General features: G+C 36.8%; 1 protein-coding gene across 1 annotated transcript in view; it reads right to left on the bottom strand.

Moving 5' to 3' along the window:
- Window positions 1-778: 778 nt before the first annotated feature.
- apba2b (amyloid beta (A4) precursor protein-binding, family A, member 2b) overlaps window positions 779-20,869 on the bottom strand; it is a 92,029-nt gene continuing 71,938 nt past the window's right edge. The window contains exons 10-16 of the mRNA XM_041779506.1: window positions 20,563-20,649; window positions 15,298-15,483; window positions 8,797-8,976; window positions 5,884-6,096; window positions 5,648-5,767; window positions 4,996-5,136; window positions 779-2,316 (exon numbers count right to left, since the gene is read on the bottom strand). Of these exons, the coding sequence (XP_041635440.1) occupies window positions 2,245-2,316; window positions 4,996-5,136; window positions 5,648-5,767; window positions 5,884-6,096; window positions 8,797-8,976; window positions 15,298-15,483; window positions 20,563-20,649 (999 nt within the window). The 3' untranslated portion in view covers window positions 779-2,244. The remainder of the gene's footprint in view (window positions 2,317-4,995; window positions 5,137-5,647; window positions 5,768-5,883; window positions 6,097-8,796; window positions 8,977-15,297; window positions 15,484-20,562; window positions 20,650-20,869) is intronic.

Genomic DNA, 20,869 nt, shown 5'->3' with positions numbered 1-20,869 from the left:
TTCCATAAAAAAGGTTCAAAACAATTTTTAATAGGAAATTTCCTCATCACTGTAAAAATAAAGGTGTATTCTGCTTCTAGCTTTTAAAAAAATAAATTACTATAAAGTATGTCTTTTCAGTTGTTGTTCGTTGTTGTTGTTTTTAAACCATTCTTGGGAATGGTCTTATAGTGAATATGCTTGGCTGTATGCGACATTATATTCTTTCATCATTGCCAGGGACAGTTTCACCAGTTTCTATCTGTAGGTGGTAGCAGGCAGAAAAGTCTGGGAACCTCTGCTTTACAGTGTGCACAATAACGTGTGTAGTTGCTTTTGCAGTTAATATAGAAGAGATCAGAGTACTTAATAGTTTAATACCAACACAACACGCTGCAGCTCATGAACAGACATCAAACCCATCTTCCCTTTGCAAAAATAAAAATTACTTTCAAAAGGCAACAGGTTTAATAAAATACATGGCATTTTGTTTTGTTATCCAAGATCTTAAAGAGTTGTCTCACCTTCTTCAATTTATTTTAATGTTCTGCACCTTTGGGTAGCCCATCTTTCTCCTAATCTTCAGGATCTACTCTGAAGTGCAACGAGGTGTGAAATTAAAGCACATAAAAAGTGCTCAAATGGGATACCATGATAATCCTCATAAATCCTGATTTTTAGTGAAATAAAAAGTCTTGAAGGATAAAAAAAATATTATGAGACCAAATCTGTATGCTTGGGATGAGATTTTGATTTTAATATACCTGATTAAAATCGAGGACAGTTATTCACCCTCATAAGTTTTTGGTCATTTTGTGCAGTATCCTGTTTCATCTATTTTTTACCAGGCAGATAGGAGCCTACATGAAGAACAAGTAGGGTCATTTTGAGAGTATATTATATAAAATCAACCTCCAGCAGTGTCAAATCAAATGTTTTCTTAATCCCAGCCCAACAAAAACACTCAGGTTTAGCTCCGATTTTATTTCTTTCCACAATGACATGAAACTACTTTACGAGGCATGCACACATATTATGTTTATATGGTTCAGTTTACTACAATGCATTGTAGAAGGATTACCTGGTGGTAATGCTCGTTTCTGTCACAGTGCATTTGTGATTCACAGTTCTCTCTTTCCCTCTGAAGACTGAAAGCCAACATACAGGTGTGGAGATGTTTCCAGTGACTAAACCTGCGTGTGTTTGTTTCATTTAATATGAGCACGATACTAGACAAGTTTCTCTTTATGTACACACATTCTAATACTGCTTATGGCAATGGGACAGCTCACATGACACAGTTACATTCACAATCCACTCATAGTATGCATGAGTTTCAGTCAGGAACACTAAAGATGAACATACAGTAGAGAAGCATGGAAAAAAAAAATTTTCATACATGTGACTTTGATATCAAAAGCATAATTAATGCATGTCAATAGTTTTGTTCAGTTGCTTGTTATTTAAATGTGTGCGAGTGTTTTTACATGAAGTTTAGAAAAGACCTTTCTTGCCATTCAGAGGTTGATCTTGTGTATTGCCATAAAATGAAGAAAATCAAACGGATATGGCGTTTTTTTCCCATAAACCCCTGCTGCAAGCATTGGTTTGATTCACATTTACATTTGATCAAGTTAGCATATTTAAACCCAACATTTCAAACACTTAACTCATTCGCCTTTTCACTGGCAACGACTACGACATCCGGCAATAAATTGTGTTTTTGCCATCATCGAGGACTGCTTTCATTTCAACAGCAAAGATTCATAAATATTTACAATGCAGCCGTGGCCCCTCCCTCCTCACTGCCTTCAGTATTAGCAAAATATGTATTTACATGAGAAATAAATAAACAGAAAAGAAAATGAAACTATACAAGAAGTATAGTAGAAGTATCATATTGCATTACATGAATTTAAAAAAATAAATTGTGATGCATTCACTCGATAAGTCTGTCCACTCAGTCTCACAGAGTTGACACAGAAAAGCACAGACAGGACAAATAAATAACACACACTCACTCACACACACATACAGAGTCTCTTCAGCTGGTCAGATGGAAAATCTCATGTCAATAAAATGGCTGTTGCATGTTAAGCACAGACAAGGGAAGAGATGATTAAGAATTCATCAGCTCAAAGAAAAGAAAGACAAATGAATCAGCGAGGAGACGTGATGTTCTCCTCATCAGCTGGGTTTGCCCCATGAGATAACCAATCACTGCTGGCTGACAGCTCGTCCTGTTGAACGGTCCCTGGCCATTGTTTATATGTACATGGGTGTCTCCTGTCCTGTTAGAAGTCTGAACATGGCCGCTGGCATCGTCTTCATGTGTATCTGGCAGTGGGACAAAGAAAAATGTCAATTACAAGGCTAAACATTAAAATGATTACTTTAAGATTTTGCATTTGTTATTATGGATGGGTGGAAGACTGAAGATGGTGGTATAAAATAATGTTTCCTTAAACAGCAAATAAGAAATAAATAACAGTCCCTTTTCTTTCAAAAGTTTCACTTGCTGATTTTCTTTAGTATTATTAAGTGTAAACTGAAGTACATAGTGTGTTTTGTTTGTTTTAATGTGCTCTCGATTTCATTGCAAATGAGAGTATGCTCCCTAATGGCATCTCCAGAATAAATAAAGGTTAAATGAATAAATGAACAAATCTTCCCCCTTGCTCTGTGAGCTTCGTTTCTTCCAGGACCATTTTATGCAAAGGTAGACAATGAAGTATTTTCTTATCTATTCTGAGAAAAAAAATACTCCAACTGGGAAAGTACACCTCGGCATCACCATAAAGTGTCATTTTCTGCAGGCAGCGCCTCTGCTTCCTGCCCTGATTCTGAAACAGTTGAGGGCTTCACAACACAGATTGTCACGTGTCACTGATATGTGTGAAGCTGAGATGAAATGTGATTTGCAACGCCTACACAACCTTGAAAGAAGTTCTGAGAGGAAAAGAAGCAGTCTATTTTCTCTCTGATTTTTGTTGATGCTTAATGAGACACTCAGACTGACGTATTTTAACCATCTAAGCCAAATTTTCTTAAGCTTTAATATTCCACAACAGTAAAAACAGAAAAAAATGAAACCTCAATGCTAAACTTTCAACAGTCCCTTAAATCTCTGAAAGTGCTGCAAAGCTTTCACATGATTTAAAAATCTGTTGATGTCATGGTGTCCTTAGAGCAGACCTAAACTTTCCCCCAGTGCAACATAATAAGTGTTGTTTCATCAATAGCAAGTAAAAAGAATTTGTCTACTGTCATGACAATGTGGACTACAAATGGGCAGAAATAAAAGACCTTGGCTGAGTTCTTTTTTATTTTATTTTTCATCTTGTACACAGTACAGCCCTTTGGCGCTCTATAGAGTTACCTTTATGGTGAATATTTTGGTGTATTTCAAACGAATGAAAGACTCTCCTGCTCACTAGAAAAAAATAGTTCTACATTTGTTTTCCAGTTTATTGTTTAAAAAAAGTTTAATCCATCCTTAAATGTTAACCAAGGCATGGATTTCCACCTGCAACTTTGAGTTTTAAGCCTATTTTGCTCGCTAAAATTTGCGTCAAACATTTGTAGCTACCATGCGAGCTAGTTAACATTAGCTGTTTATGTTTATACAGAGTGTATGTCTGGTGTATGTCTCTGGAGAGAGCAGATGAGAATGTGTTTTACCCCCCACCCCAAATCAGCCATAAATAAAATATCTACAGTCATATGAATAAGTTTTAGGCATGTAGGGTGTAATAGATTCACCACAGGACCCGATGGGCCAAAACCCCGGCTGGAGGGGGTTGGGGTTGCTAGAGGCAGACTCAATACATGTCAACACATGTGTCGCTTGCATGTCTGTAACTGTCCTAAAGGCCGGCTCAGACAACAGGATTTTTTTTCGTTGTTCACAACGACACCATGTCAGGTTTTGCGACTAAAATCTTGACGCATCTTGACCAACAGACTGGCCACAATACAAGTGTGATCTGGACTGCTAACAGTTCACAGGTCAACAGTGGACACGGGTCAAACAGAGTGTTACAGTTACAACTGAAGAGCTCTATGTAACACAAGCCGTCTTCTGTTTTGACAAGAAGAAAAAAATGAATAACAAATTTGGACTTGTGCCAATGACAATAATGACTGACTGTCCTTTAAACAGAATTTGAGGTATGAATCTGATAACATGTCAAGAAAATCACTGTATGTACACATGAACCCCCAGAGAGATAAGATGCGGGGACTTGTTTAATCTCACTCTGTTAAATAATGATACAATGATAAAAGCAAATGCTCTCTTGTAGGCATCAAGACTCATATCCTTGATGCCAGGTCAGGGTGTCAAACTAAGCAACAGTGCAAGAAAAATTCTGACATGCTAGTCTTGACAAACCGTAGTCATGAGGTGTCTTGAACGTGATGTTAATTATGTAGGACTGTCGTTTCCGAGGCTCATTATCAGACTTGATGTTTGACGATGAGCTGTGATGTTGCAGTTGTGCCCAAATCTGGCTTAATTTATGTAGTGTGAGCTGGCCTTAAAGAGTGTGTATGTCACCTGTAATACAGGAGACAAAAAACTGATATATAAACTACATTATTTATCTATTATTTTTATTTTTATTTTCTTTAATGTTATTTTTGAGTTGAACTATTATCATTGTCATTAATATTATTACTACTATTTCTCTGAGCTTGTTTAATGGTGGAGGGTCACTGAATAAGGGTGAAGCGGGGGGACAAAACAATGTACAAGTAATATTAAACCACAATATATATGTTAATAATAGAATAGAGCTAAATGTAACATATGTTCATAACTATACAGAAAATACCAATAGTATGTATTGTAAAACCTTTGTTGTATATATGAGTACATATGTGTATATTGCAAATGTATTCATCTCTGTATAGAAACATGGACAATGTTACAAAATAAATTAATCATCTATAATGAAATTGTACAATAAATATATATTAATAAAGAGTGTGTATGCTTGTGTGCATCAGTCTCACCTCTCCAACAGAGTTCGAGAGGGCTTGGACGATCTTCTCATGTGCTGTGGCCACCACACTCTGCCCATTGATCTCTATGATCCTGTGACCCACTCGGACTCCTCCCCGCTCGGCAATGCCTCCTCTCATGAGGCTGCATATCTGACAGAACACACATTCAGAAAGTCATCTAATTTAATCGATGTTAGTGTAAATCAGCAGTGATACAATCACGGCATCTGACACAGAAGCTGTAAGGGCTAAGACTTTTTTGTATTCAGACACTAAACTGTTAAAAGTGCAAATCACACCCTTGCTAAGGATAATTGGATTTTTTGCAAGGGTTTTATTAGGTGTATAAATATTGTTCAAGACAACACAGAAATTTATCAAAACACTGCAAATGAAAAAATGTTTTCTGAGTGCATCCAATACAAAGCACATGAAATAATGAGCAGATTAATCAACTCTGAGGCAGGAATATGCACACGCAGCACAAAACTGATAGAAAATTGACCAAATTAGACATAAAAATGAATAACAAGCAATGAGACAAACACAGTAAAACACATTTTGCTTTAATTTGAACAATGATGACTTTTGGTTAATAAACCCTTAAGGGTAACAAAGCTTATAATGCCAGCTAACATAAAACTATTGATATTGTACTCACAATGCCATTCTGGACACTGAAGCCGAGCTGGTACTTCAGATCTGGTCTCTTGATGAGGACAGTGGTAACAGGAGGACAGCTGACGATATTCATTTTCACCTGAACCTGGTTCTTCAAGCCCTTTAAATTAGACCAAAAATAAAGTGTTGTTGTCTGTCCATGTGTAAAAGAATAATGTTTGGTAACGAGGTTTTTCTGCTTATTTCAGCTGCACTTCATTCCCAGTGTGTTTGTACCTTAATGATTCCCTGACAGGTGGCGAGTGGCAGCCCCACAAGGCTAGTGTTGTTGATGGACATGATTTGGTCTCCGATGCTGAGCTTGCCGGATCGAGCGGCTGGCCCGCCGTTCATCATGTTTGCCAGGATAACTGTGGGCAGGATGGAGCCCCAGCCGGACTCCACAATCACCACGCCCAGGATCTCCCCTTTACTCTTCTCCAGCTGCAGCTGTGGAGGGGAGGGAGTCGGGTGGAGTTGTTAGCACAGATATTCTAATGTCATCATAGGTACAGACCATGATTTACAATAACTTGAACAATATGACCACTTAAAATTGACCGATTTGAGAGTGTGCAGTGCAGGAAAAAACCATTTATATCCTACCATGCATCAGTATGTTTAATTGTTTATTTCCATTCACAATCTGCCATGGATTACTAAAATTCATTATCCAAATTATTATTTTCATTGAAAGTACAAAATAGAAAAATACAACCATTGATAATAAAGTCCATTGTATACATTTATGCCCTTTCCATTATCCCAGCTTACATCAGTGTCAGTGGAGTAGTTTGTTCACAACAAGGTCCTGCTTAAGGTAACACAGCTCCATTTTAACATGATCATGATGATTTAACAGGATCTTAGAATCTTTTCTGATTTGTACTGATGCAAATCATAGTAGAATTCCTGTGGAGACCTTGCTGAAGTTAAAGCACTACAGATCGTTTCTGATATCTGCTTGAAATTCACTTTTTCAGCCATCTTTCTCAAATCAGAGCAAGAATCTGTTGAGTAAAAGCTGCCCTGGAGCTAAGATTGTAGCTATCTTTGAAATATCAGGATATATAAAATACTGTGAGAAAACACAAAATTTAACTATTACAGATTTTTCCCAGTACTGTTTCTATCTATGGCAGGTATCTTCCTTTGGCTGTTGCTGACAATGCTGCAATAAAATAAACAACACTTATCTAAAATCTGTATTTAAAAAATGTTGACTTTATTGTGGAGAGGAAATGAGGTTCCTCGATCTCTTATTAAAGGATGGATTCTGTTTTGAATATGCAAAATATGTAGTCAGTTGAAAAATATAACTGATTAAATACCTGAAGTCAGTCCTGAGAAATATTACACACAAATGTCAGAGTGAATAGCTGAAGGACATTTTCTCTAGTAATTAATCATTTTCCTTCCTTTTTCCATCATTGATTCATGAGGGAAATAAATGAAATGTTGCAATTATTTTGAGAAAAATGTGTTTTAAACTGCAGTTTCAAAGGAGCATTATGAACTCTAGCAAAAGCCAAGGTGTTATGTTGAAAAAACTATTTGCCAGTTCTTCAGATTAGTATTACTAATTATCTATGACCTGAACACCTATGTTTTTTAGAAGTAAACACAAAATACTTCCACCCAAATGAAAGGATAAGCACTCTGTGAAGAAATCCCTAAACGCTCTATGTCCCTAATATTGACTCCCACTTGGCAGACCAATGGGCAGCAGAAAGCTGCACTTCACAAGGGTTGTCAAGTGGCACTGTCCCTTCACTGGTGCTTTGTTCAGTTAGTCCCACAAAACTTCCAGAGGGCTGAACAGTATTCTTCAGTGTCCAAGAGCCACCTCCCTCCATGCTCTACCATGTCTATCACAGCCCAACCAGCATTGCCACAATCAACAGATCCAGACTCCGGGTAATGACAATGCTGATACTGCCTACCCTAGCACAACTCATAGTAGCAAATACTATATATATATACTGGATACAGTATAAGATATTAAGGTGATGAACAAAAATAAAAATAAAATACTTGATACCATGGCCAAGTGGTTGTGTCTGCACCCCCATGTACTATGGACGTTGTCCTTAGAACAGGCCATCCTTGCTCATATCTAGCCTGTGGCTTCTTTCCCATATGTCATTTCCCACTCTCTTTTTCTCCTCTCTGACTCTATCCACTATCCTGTCTTAAAAAAGGTATTAAATCCTCAAAACAGAACTTAATCAGAAAAAGTTCAAAGAACAACAGTAACTTACAAAGACATGGACTTATGGTTTTGTCTTGCTGGTTCTTACCTCTGTATTATGAAATGATTGGAACTTCAGTTTTGTTTTTTTTTCTCTTCTTTGTGAATGAAATGTAAGCTTCAGCTGACACGTTTTTGATTGATTTTTGTTAGATAAATAGATCTCCATTCATGTGAATAAGTTTTAGGCATGTAGGGCGCTAAGTATTCATTACATGGCCTGATGTACCTCAACCCACAGCTTGAGAGAGCGGCCAAGTTCAACACCCCTTGACACACATATGAATTACTCAGCAGCCAAGGTAGACATCAATGGCATCTCTTTTGTAGTCATTTATAACTTGAGCTACTTTATTCAGAGGCCTGTCCATATCCACTATAAGTAGATGAGACGAGCGTACACATGAAGCCTTGATTCATAAACTCGATTCTCAACACAGCTTGAATGGAAGCTTTATAGCTTCAAGAAAACCCAGTTTCCTCATCACAAAAACTACTCATGGGCCTCTGAAACAGCAGCTGTGTGGTGATGCCCATATAGCCCCTGTGCTCACACAGCAGAAACTGTTTCACGGTTTCTAAATCCCCAAAACCCTGCAGTCAGAGCTTTCAGGGCAAAGAGTCGGCTAAAGAGGAAATGTTACAGATGAAAATGAAGCTGGAGTTGTTGTTTTCTGTTTAGTTTTCATTCACCATCTGCTTAATCTGTCTAATTAGTACACAGCTACTGCATACTTGTACGTGTCGCTAACATCCCTGCAGCATCAGAGAGATTTGTGCCACACGTGTTAAGTCGTACAGTGTTAAAGTGTTTTCCTGCACTGAAAAAACAACAAACATCTGCAGAAAAAAAATAATTTGCATTGAATATAATCACTGCATGCTTCATGTCATCCAACCTCTTTGCAGTTTTCGGAGTTGGAAAAGTGAATGAGGTCGTCATTGTACATCTCCTGGGTGTTGATGATGTCACTGTACTCCTTCTGGCTTAGGTCCTCAGGGTTGATGCCATTGGCTCTCAGAAACTCCTGATAAGCAACACTGAATGCCTGGCCAATGGACTGAGCGATGAGCTGAGCCTGCATACAGAAGAAAAAATAAATAATGACATAAAACAAGCATTTATGATCAAGTTTTGTTATAGTCACAGAGGATAATAGACACTGAGATGCATATAAATAACAGCGCAGCAGGAATAAAACAGTGGTTGGCAGCAAACAATAGCGGCAATGAGTGTGCCAAGAATATGTTAAAGCAAAATGTAAATTGATTTTCACTGTCATGAGCTATTTGTTCCCATTGTGAGAGGAGAGTAAAAAAGAAAAAACAAGGAAACATTACCCTCATCTGTTTTTTTTTATTTTTTTGGAAGGAAATGGAGGTAAAAGACATGGCAGAAAGACAATACCTACACAATTTACTGTCACAGTGCTGTTATTACTGCAGTGACGGAAATATTCACTATTTCAGCTTTACAAATGCCAGCCATAAGAGAGGCTTGGGGGGGGGGGGGTTCAGCTGCACATGGGCCCATGAGGGTCAGAAAAAACCTGGTCTTATGTAAGTTTAGCTGCAATAACCAGGTTTTGTTTTGGATTAGGGTGGTCAAATTAGCAAAATGTTTAACTGTGATCAAACGAAGTATTCCTGCAGAGAGTTCATATTACTCTCCTTTTTGGTTGCATTTAAAATTCTACTATTCTACATTTTAAGTGGTTTAAATAATGTGGGATTTTTGTACTGTCTTGGACTAAGGCTAAATGACTTCCTGTTTGGATACAGATCTGCTTTTTCTTAAAGAAAATAGAAACTTCCAGTAGATTAAAATTATTACATCAACTTCACCATGGAAAAGAGGACTATTCATGGACTGGAAAAATAAAAGGAAACATTAAAAAATGTCTATTTTTTAAAATACAAGGTGCAGATGAATTTTGACTGGTCCACCGAGCTGTGTGTAAGTTTTTTAAGAATAGTGATAGTCTTGAAGTGTGTTTTTTTCTCAACTCAAAACATACAGGTTAAGAAGTAAAAAAAAAAATACAAAACCTTAAGTTTTTACAGTACTGCTTTCAGAATAATTTCATATTTTCCAAAACAATAAAGTTTTTCTAATTTGAAAAAAGATACATCTGCAAAGTGCAACAGTGGTGCTATTGTAAACTTAAAGGACTTTTTGCAGACATTTTTCAGACTAAAGGTGTGGACTTTATTTTTTCAACAGATCATTTTCCCATGCCCCTGGTAATATGCAAGGACACCCAGAGCATGACCAGGATTGTGTCAATCCTCCTTCCTGCTTTATGTTTCCCTCAGGCAGCTTACTCACTACATCTACGCCTTACTTCAGCCCCAGTTTTTGGCCAACACACGCCTAAAAGTTATGCACAGTACTGTATGTGTTCTTTATGAAGGGGAAATTGTTGACCTTTCAAGCACAACTTAACACAATAACAACTGCAGCCTTTTGTGCAATTATGTAATTGCACAGCCAGACGTTGTGATTGGGATCGTATTAATTGTGCAGCACAGTTATCAATGCAACGAAAATACACATTTTATGGGTGCAGATGGCCTACTGGTTACATTGCGTCCCATGTACCAAGGTGACCTGGGTTCAAGTCCAGCCTGTGGCCTCTTTCCCATATGTGCCCACTCTCCCATCCCTTTCTGACTCCATCCACTACTCTCTAAAATTAAGGTATATAAAGCTAAAAAATATATCTTTAAAAAAACATTTTATCTATCTTAACTTCAGTAAAAGGTAGCTTGTTTCAAATTCCAAAAATTTAAAGCTTTTCTCCTTAAAATGGTAAAAGCCTTCTTCTTTGGGAAATATGAATGATTTAAAACTACTGAAATAAACCATTTGATTAGTAATGTAAGAGTTCATAGCCTTTTCCTGCACAACAGGAGAAGAAATTGTGCTATGTTTCAAATCAAAATTACTTAAGATACTTCTCAGCACTGAAAGAAGCTGAAAGTTAGCCAGCAGGCTAATGCAAATGCTACTGATCCAACACATATGTGATGATGTCTCTGTGACCCCAAATGGGATAGAGGGTGTAGATAATGGATGGATGGATCAGGGAAGGGTCTGTTCTCTTGGCTGTTGATTCATTTCTGCTGAAAGGCCTATTTTCAGTGAAAAGGTATAAATATAAAAGTATAAGTTCTCAGAAAAGTTTGGCTTAAAAATAATTTAAGGTTGATCTTTAGGTCAAAAATGTGACATATTGATAAATCCTTACTTTATCAAATTAACTACCACTCACAACTGGCTGTTTTCACAGGCCACACTTATCATTGATGTGATCTAGCTGTAACCCCTCAACACCACATGAAGAACTTTCAAAAACTAGTTCACACAAAATGAGAAATTTTATTACAACCTAAAAAAAATGAATTGCTGAAATGAGTAACGTCATGATTTAAAAAAAGAGAAAGCTTTGGAAGAATCTTAAGTTACAAGAAACTTTTTAAAAGATGAAGGTCTGTATGATGAATGTGCACTGGAGCTCATCTGTTAGGACCAAGAGGGTTGAACAGTCGTTTTAAAGCACACTCTATCCATCTTGGTACTAAAAATGTTTACAGCCAAGAAAAATAAAAGTTGTAAAAAGTAAAAAATGTAAGGCATAGACTTGTAAAAACTTTAAACCCAAAGGCTTATCTTGGCTGTGAGAGATAATATAGATCGAGCGAGTTAAGAGGGTCATTTTGCAGCTGTGTTTTCCCCATTCTCCCATTTAATTGAATTCTGCACTTGTATATAAATCTCTTGTAGAATTTGCAGACATTAATGTCTCAAACACTTAAAATCAATAGTTGCTGAATTAGTTTTGCAAAACAATAACAACAAAAAGTTAAAAAAGGCAAACAGGCAAACAGCCAGTGCAGCCTTAACAACAGAAACAGTTTATAAGTTGATGGATGAGCGGCTGAATGCTTCTATTATAACTCTGGATGGCCTTTCAAACCTGGCAGCTAAATTAGATGGAGAGTGGACAGATTGGAGTCCAGCCTTTATACTGACTGACTGGCACAGAGACTCAGCTGCTGGCTCCTCTCTACAACATTGTTCATGGTGCCAAGTCTTGCCAAGGCTGCTTCAACAAGATGAGCAGCAGCTCCCTGTGTGTTTAAATAAATAAATAAATAAATCATTGAAAAGCCCTGCTAATTTACATAGTTTTACTGGGGTGCGAAGTACTAATCTTTTACTTAAGGTCACACATTTTTAGTAACAGCTTTACTAACAGTGTGACACAATGATGAAAAATACAAACAATAACAACATTGTTTGAAGCCAAATAAAATAAAGGCATGATTGGTGATCTGGGGAGCTCAAATAATGCCAGACATCTGAACAGTTTATCCACAGGGATGCCTTAAGGGTCAGTTCTCGGTCCCTTCTTTTATCCCTTAGCGGCATCATGAACTCCCATGGTTTCTATTACTATTGCTATGATAGTAATACCCAGCTCTTCTGCTCATTCAGCCTTAGTTGCCAAAGTAACTCAGATAGTATAATTTATTTTTAAAGGTCATTATGTGCTGTTAAGTTCAGGAACTTTATCTCAATCTTAGAAACCGGCAGGTTTGATTCCATTTCACAGGAGAGAGCTTGTTTGTTGACTCATTTTCTGTTTTACCACCCATTTAATGATGACTTAAGGGATGTACTTTTTAGGAAAAGGTCTTCCATTATATACTTTTTCTTCCAGACTATTGTACTCAAGTAAAAGTTCAATGGTTTTGATTAAAATGTACTTAAGTAAAAGCTCTAGTCTATAAATCTTCTCAAGTGAAAGTAAAAAGTAAGTCATTCAAAGTACTGAGTAGCTCATTTTGATACCAAAGGAGTGAAATATGATCTTTCCTTAATATGCAATATCTACAAAAGAATATGGATCTGCAATGAGGTTGTTTATTATAAAGCGTGACTTAATTTAAAGCAAATGCACCAGCTGTTTTGGGATGACATGTAGAATCATTCTCTCGCTATGTGCCACTGTCATGTGCTGAGAAAGTCAAACTACTGCCCATTTTCTTGTTGTTGGCTTTTAGTGTATATATTTTACTCAGTACATGATGCAACACAATACTTCAGTACAATACTTCCCCAAAACCATTCTTAACCATTAATGGGGCACTTATTGCAATACTTGGAAATTCAAGATTTAAGCCCTATAATATTATTGGTGGACATCCCAAGACTTCTTTACTTTTGTTACTTATATATATATATATATATATATATATATATATATAGTGTAAATCAATCAACTACAACAAAATCTATATAGTATATGGATATTAAGATGGTAATAATGGAAAATAGACACATGTAGAGTCTAACCTCTGAGTCTTTACCTCTGCGTTAAAAAGTTATTTAAATACAAAATTTAACAAGACATGGTGAGGGTGCCTTTAGATCATGACCTTTTTTGGAGGCAAGGCATGATGACTAGCTTCAGAATACAATAAGTAATGGTGTTACCACCAGTTTCATCTTGTAATTTTAACAGGACACCTATAATGATCACAAATATTGAATAACCAACTTAATTTTAGCAGTGATGGGCTCACAATTAAAAATAAGAACTGGTTTATGCCATATCAGTTTAATAAAACTGTTTTCCATTTAAGAGTTACTATTTACACCACTTATTTTTTCTTTGTGATTCTAAAATAAGGCTTATAATAAAAATAGAAACTATTATAACCTACATAAATACAATTAAACTCTTACAAGGTTAAAAATCACATCTTTTTTTACTATTTATACCTTGAAAATTTCTATAAGTTAGTAAAATTTACTACTGGATCACTCTTTAATTTTTTAAAACCTGTGTCAATATCCAACTATACTATAGAGTACTGTTATCCTACACTGTAATGAGTTATTTGTCAAGAATATAACCTTAGTATGGCTTGCTAGATGAGTTTATCATATGTCTGAACGTAAACACCATTTTTCACCCCTAAATGGGCACATGTCCTAATATGATGCCTCCATTTTTCATGCTAAAATCTGAGTAATTGCTAGGAACCTATCATGACGTTAAGCACTACTATATAACGTGAGTCTCATCAACTTATCATGGTTAGTTGCTACTTTTAGGGATATTTGTTTGTGACCAAAAGAGACATAAAACTGCATTTTTTGAGTTCTGGAGGAAACAGAAAGTTTGAGATGCTCTGGGCTGATTGGTTAGATGGTGTGATGGCGATGACACTGACTGATCTCCACTGATTGGTTGAGAAAAATTTTCTACTGTATCACAGACAATTAGTAGGAGGCCACCAAGAAAAGTCTACCGAAGTGGCCATATATGGTTTCTTGCTCTATAAAGGGTTTAGGAAAAATGAAAGTAGTGATTTTCAAAAGGCCATTAAAAAAGTACAAATATACAAAATGTAACAAGTTACTTCCAAAAAGAGGAATCTACACAAATAATGCATTAATTGTGTAGATCTGTAAAAACTAGGAGAAAAGACAGAATTTACTGTGTAATTCTGAGCTTTAAAAGGAACATGTAACTTTGTAATTGATTGTAATGAACTGATTTGCTTAAACACTGCTACAGCATGTCTTATAAACCCACAAGGGTTGGGCATTTTTTGTGCATGACACGTAAATAAAGTAAAATCAATCAATCAATGGCCAGTGATTTGCCCTTTGTAACATCAGGAAGATCAGACCTTATTGTCAAAGCATGCTACACAGCTCCTGGCATGACTACTCCAACTCCTTTCTGGCATCTCTTTCTGCATGCAGAGTAAAATCTCTGCAGATGATCCAGAGCACAGCAGCGCCTCTTGTCCTCTGCCTACCCAAAACAGCACATGCCCCTCTGCTGCTCATCTCCCTCCACTGGTTCCAAGTTGCCACTCACATCAAAGTCAAAACCCTGTTGCTACAAAGCAGCCTGCCTACCTGAACTTCTCCATTCAAGTGTACACTCCCTCCTGCCCACTACACTCAGTCAGTGCCTGCTCCTACCCTCATAGCAGGGCCCTAAGCCTCTATCTTCACTCCCCTCTGTAGTTGGTGAAATGAATAATCAAACTCCTTTCAATCTGCTGTCCCTTTCCACCTTTAATAAAAAGCTAAAGACCCAGCTCTTTCATGAACACCTACACCACTTGTAACACAGTCACATTCCAATAACACTCACAATGCAAAAAAAAAAAGGCTCCTAGTTTTATTCTATTGTTAGATGCTGCAGAGTTAATCCTCCAGATGAGTCCTCTTACATAATAACAGACCTCTTGTTTTAGCTGCCATCTGCGTAACCTCTCACCGGCTCTCACCCCAGGGGGATTTTAAACAGCTTCTCTCATTAACACGAGGTTTTAGAAAAAAAAAAAAACAAAACATACAGAGCACCTACATCTTCAGATTCAAAGACGTGGCATATCATCTTGTACTGCTTCTTTGCCTCTGGTGCCCCCGGCGTGGTTTCGATACAGTCCTGTGAGGCCGTGCGTGGCATCCTGCGTCTCGCCATCAGCACCACAATGTTCCCAATGTCAGCAATGTAGGAAATAGTGCGGAGCGCGTTGTCCATCATCGTCTCCTGTGGGGCAGAGCAACAGAAATCACACACGTCAGAGGCAAAATCATCTTTTAAACAGTAATCCTGTCGCTCTTGTAATACCCAACACAGCAGTACTGTTGCAAAATGTGTAATTTTATTCTGAACAGCAAAGGAGCAGACAACTAAGATGATGCCAGCTAAATATAAAGCTGGTCCACAGATAATAAAGAAAAAGTTCACTGTTTCTGAGTGTCTACTTTACTGAGATATGAGCATATTTTGATTCACAGCTACAGTATAAGTCTGAAATCAACTGTGTGAACCCATCGTGTAAAACACAAAAAGCACATGAACACAGAGACTTTCAAATTATTCATTGCCTTTAGACCAACTCCTTAAAAGCCGGTGATGTCATCAGTGCAGGTCTTTATTCGTTGCTCTCCAGCTTACCGAGACGACTGGGTTAATTACTGTAAATATTGACTCAACAGCAGTGGCATTGCAAAATAAATCCTATGGGATTATGAAAATGTGGTTTAGTATTTACATAATGGAGAGACTCAATAAACTAAACCACTAAACCCAAATAAAGAGGACAACAGCTGGACAAAGATATTTATTGGTTTTAAACATATGTGTGAGTGTGATAACAATACACTTCATGAATATATTGGAGAGTCCATGCTTAAGCCAATAATTAGAGAAAACGCTGCACAGCAATTATACATTTTAACCAAAATGATTCAACAATAATATTTCTCATAGAGAGCCTCTAAAAATCTAGCCTTGCTCTTAAACTGCAAGGCTAGAATGCTTTGTATCTAACTTTAACTTATCTAACTTTAACACCTGTTTTCTTCAAAATGGTAATTTTTGAGGACTAAAGTACCTCCATATGGTCAACTGCTTCCTTACTTTGTCATAGATGACTGATTCTTTGTGGGTGTAGTTTCAGTTGATAGTTTTACAAGTGCCAAAGTACACCTTCTTTGAAGTCAATACAAGTGTATAATCAGATTACATCCCACTGACACCCTAAAAAATTAGATATTTAGAGCATGGTCACGCATTAACTAACAAATAAAGGCACCAATGAAAAAAAAGGAAAAACTTGCGCAGGGTTTGGATGTTGGAGTGTTTGTATTGATGAAACTAAGTGATTTGAACTGTGTAATCATGTTTGTTCACTCAGCCAAATAATTATCCTGTGTCATAATGAAGATTATACAAGGCTTTGTTTCTGCACAGAGCAATGGAGCTGCTATTTAGAGGCTGTGGACTTAGATAGATGGTGAATCTGTGGGTGGAACTTGTAATTGTTCAGGTTTTATAATAAGATGGCATATTTCTTCTCAGCTGAGTTAACTTCACTTCATTAACTGAGTCTTGTGGTTTTATTCCTTTAGCTTAATTAGCATTGTTGTTTCTGCCTAATGAAACAATGCCTGAAACCCAGTGCAGGTTGCATCAAACATTTTAACAGCAAAATGAAGATTTTTAATTCGAATGTCTCTCTAAAAAAGTGCTAGGACCAGCGACAAACAGATGGAAAGGAGAGGAGGAAGATCCATACTGCATTGCAGCACGTCAGTATCTGACAGTCGTCAGCCCACACACACGCACACTGACTGAAAGACAGGAGCTCAGACGGATATATTGTGAGTGAATCATCTGTCACATGTACATTTAAGAGCTACTGTGAACACGTTGTCTATTTATGATCCTAAAGAAGCTCTCAGAAATTCTTCTGCCTCTATCAAAGACTCGACCTTCTGTGAAGACGTGAACTGCGGCTTCACACAACTTCTTGATATAAAGCTGAAAGGAAAAAACTTTGACAAAGCACCTGCGAGAGTGGATGGGAGCCTTGTTAGAGAAAAAACTTTTCTGACAGACAAAAGCTTTAAGGACACTGTATAGTACTACACACTAGTATCAAGCATTAGTCAACAGTTAACACATCGTTAATAGAATATTATTAACTTACTGGGATGGTTTTACTACAGGTATAAATGCCTTATTGTTGCATTCATAAAGCAATGGTAAGGGGTTCAGTTAGTGGTAGAGTTAATCTCTAAACTGGCTATGTTTTTAGAAGATTCTAGAAAAAATGTGTCAAAGCACCTGCTCACTGTGCTGGAAACTAATAACATGAAAAATTTCAGTCAGGTTTCAGGAAGTTTCACAGCAGAGACCGCCTTACTAAAGCTAACAGACAATCTTTTAATGACTACAATAATAGCATTCTGCTTGATAGAGATACTGGCTCAGGGTTTCTGGCACAGACAGACTGGTTCAAATCCTATCTATCTAATAGAAAGTTTTGTGTGTCTATTAACAGCTTTGTCTCTGTAGTCTTTGATGTGAAGTATGTGCCCGTATTAGGACCAATTTTAATTTCTTTCTTTATACATGCTCCCTCTGGGTAACATCATTAACAAACACAACATTTGATATCATATTTATGCTGATGATACACAGTTGTATCTGCCCATCAAATCCTCAAACCCAGGTGTGTTGGGTTCTGTAAACAACTGTTTATCTCAGATTAAGAGCTGGATGTCTCATTTTTTTCAGTTGAATTCAAACAAGACTGAAGTAATTTTGATCGGACCTCAGCACAAAAACCATAGAAATACTGCCATCATTTTGTTCCTTATAAGTCCATGTCAAACCAGCTGCTAAAAATGTGGGTGTCCCACAACAAAAAGCTTATTAAGTCTTGTTTTACTGTCTTAGAAATGTTTCAAAAATTCAATCTAGTTTAACTTTCAATGAAACAGACACAATTTTACATGCTTTTATCTCATCACACCCTGATTACTATAACAGTCTTTGACCTGCTTGAGTCAGAAACTAACAGATCAACTGCAGATGGCACAGAACTCAGCAGCCAGGAGTTTAACCAGAGCTAGAAAGTATGACCACATCACTCCTGTTTTAGCATCTTTCTTAAAGAGAGTCAATCCTGATTTGATCAGATTTTATTTCATCTTATTTTATATATGGTTTTTCTTTCTTTTTGTGTAATTCCTGAAAGGAGTTTTATTTCTTTTAGATAAATTTTATGTCTCAATATTTTCAGTTTGCTTATAATCTTATAACCTGCCTGTTTTTTGTTTTAAAATTTGTTTTATTATTGCTGTCCTGCTGAAGCATTTAGTAACTTTGTTTTTTATTAGTGCTCCGAAAACAAAGGTTATTGTTATTACTGTTTACAGATGACATACTGTATAACTTTATTAAAATGCTTTGTAGATGATGAATTAAGCTTTAATTACCCATGTAGCGACATTTATAACTTAGTTTATATATGTCATATAAATCAGTTAATAATGCTTCAAAGATGATGCTTTTTATATTGACTAATGCGTTATTGATGATATAAGTATGTTGTTATTATAAAGAGTTTCTTATGCTTTTATGCAGTTAGGCTAGGTGGCTAGGTTGCAGGTTGTCCTCCTTCAGAGTGTCATATCATTTGAATTTAACACTAAGAGTCACCATCCTACCATTTATTCAAATATAATGTTAGGAAATTGTTTATTGGGAACCAACAATGCCATCATGGATGCTGCACTTACCCACGAGAACTGTAATGGTATCATTTCCAATACCAGATAATATCTGTTCTTGTTATCATTGTCTTATTTTACTGTCAAATAAAAGTTTAAGTGTTGTATTTAATTCTAAGACACTGAAGAAAATCTGATAAATACACTGCTGATGAAATTTTGCCTTTTTGCTAACTTGGAGAGATAAATATAAGAAAAGATAAGATAATATTTTCTAGTCTGATTAATTAGAAATTTGTCTATCATCACCAGTTTATTGATCCTCTCGATACAATCACAAGTAAAAAAGCAAATTATACAAACAGCATAACTTGAGCTAAATTTTAAAAGTCCAACTGTCAGACCACAGTCCATATGCAAATCACAAGTAATGAGTCTTTGTGCCTGGATGTCCTCAGCCAGTGCCAGGAGTGTAAAAAGTAGAATAAACAAGAAATAGTTGGCAGTCCCTGTGAGTGTATATCTATGTGAGAGAGTAGGGGAGTCCTGCGCCCCAACTCTACTGTTTGTTCAATAATGAAATTGAGTGAGGAATAAAAGAGTGTTTGTACTCTTCCAGTCGGGCACATTTATTTGAATGTTGACAAATGTTGCACATTCCTTTTCAAATGAATAAATGCATAAATGAATGGAAAAATAAATAGAGAAATAGCACATTCAGCTGGTCAAATGTTAACTGGAAAAACTACCCTTAAAATACTTAATATAATCAGCTCAATCATACAATTCAGACACAGGTTAGCATTTTTTACACTTCTACTTCAATTGCCTTAGAGTCATTATTTTTTCTTCTCTCCCTCTAGATAAAAATGTATGTGAATACCTCACTTGTAAGTTGTGACACTTTGCCATTAATAGCTAAAGAAGGCAGAGACTATAAAGATTGCAGGTGATGGGGGATGCTGAACAGGGAAAAGTTGGCAGCCTTGTCTACTGATATCTAAGCCATAAAACCAGACTGTGGTTTACACATGAGCTTAGGTTTCACTTCTGGTGTTTGCCATTTTGCATAAAGAAAAAACAGATCTTATTATCTGTGAAAATCTGTAGAACCAACTTTTCTCTTTGTTGAGGGATGTTTACTTCTTAATTATCCAACAAATACAGACCAGAAAGAATTCCTGCAGAAGTTGACTGCAAATTTCAACAAATAAAAGCCTCTTTCAAATGACTCATTCAATGCAGATGTGGTTATTTTTCTGAGATCCACACTGACATTCAAGGTAGAAAGAAACACTATTGTACAAAACAGACAGTGGGCAGATTGTGCTGCAGTCAAACAGCTTGCACTGCTGCGTGGACAGATGCTGAAGCAGTATTTTTAGGCTTTGCGGAGTTTATTCTGACATCATGAGATTAAATAAATAACAATTAGTGTTGAGGTTTCATAAGAAGCAGAGTGAACCAAATGTTAAGCTGCAGTTATGTCAGCTCTCCCAGCAACCCTCTTCTGTTTAAAGCCGTGTATTTCTCAGTGGGGGACGAGCTTTAATTCACACAGTTTGGACAGAATCACAACATACATTACCCAGCTGGTACCCACCTGTGAGTCTGCGTTGAGGACTTTGATCCTCTGGGTGGAGATGAACAGATCAACCTCGGTGAGGGTTGTAGCATCTCCATCTGCATTCTGGAGCAAAACAAAAACACAAGAGTTTGTCAGATAGTCTCCTTACACTTGCCTCTTTGTATGCAACTTGAAAGCTCATGATAAACACTCAAAACTGCCTGGATGGTGTTTGTGTTAAATGTGGGGAAACAGTTTAGATATCCAAAATGCATGCATGGCGAGTTCAGAGCTCTAACTTGAAAAATGCTTGTTAGATGGACAGGTTGTTGAGTCTCGAGGT

Source organism: Cheilinus undulatus, linkage group 1 (assembly GCF_018320785.1).
Source record: "Cheilinus undulatus linkage group 1, ASM1832078v1, whole genome shotgun sequence".
In the NCBI taxonomy this organism is placed as follows: domain Eukaryota; kingdom Metazoa; phylum Chordata; class Actinopteri; order Labriformes; family Labridae; genus Cheilinus; species Cheilinus undulatus.
This window is presented reverse-complemented; position numbering and strand designations above follow the sequence as displayed.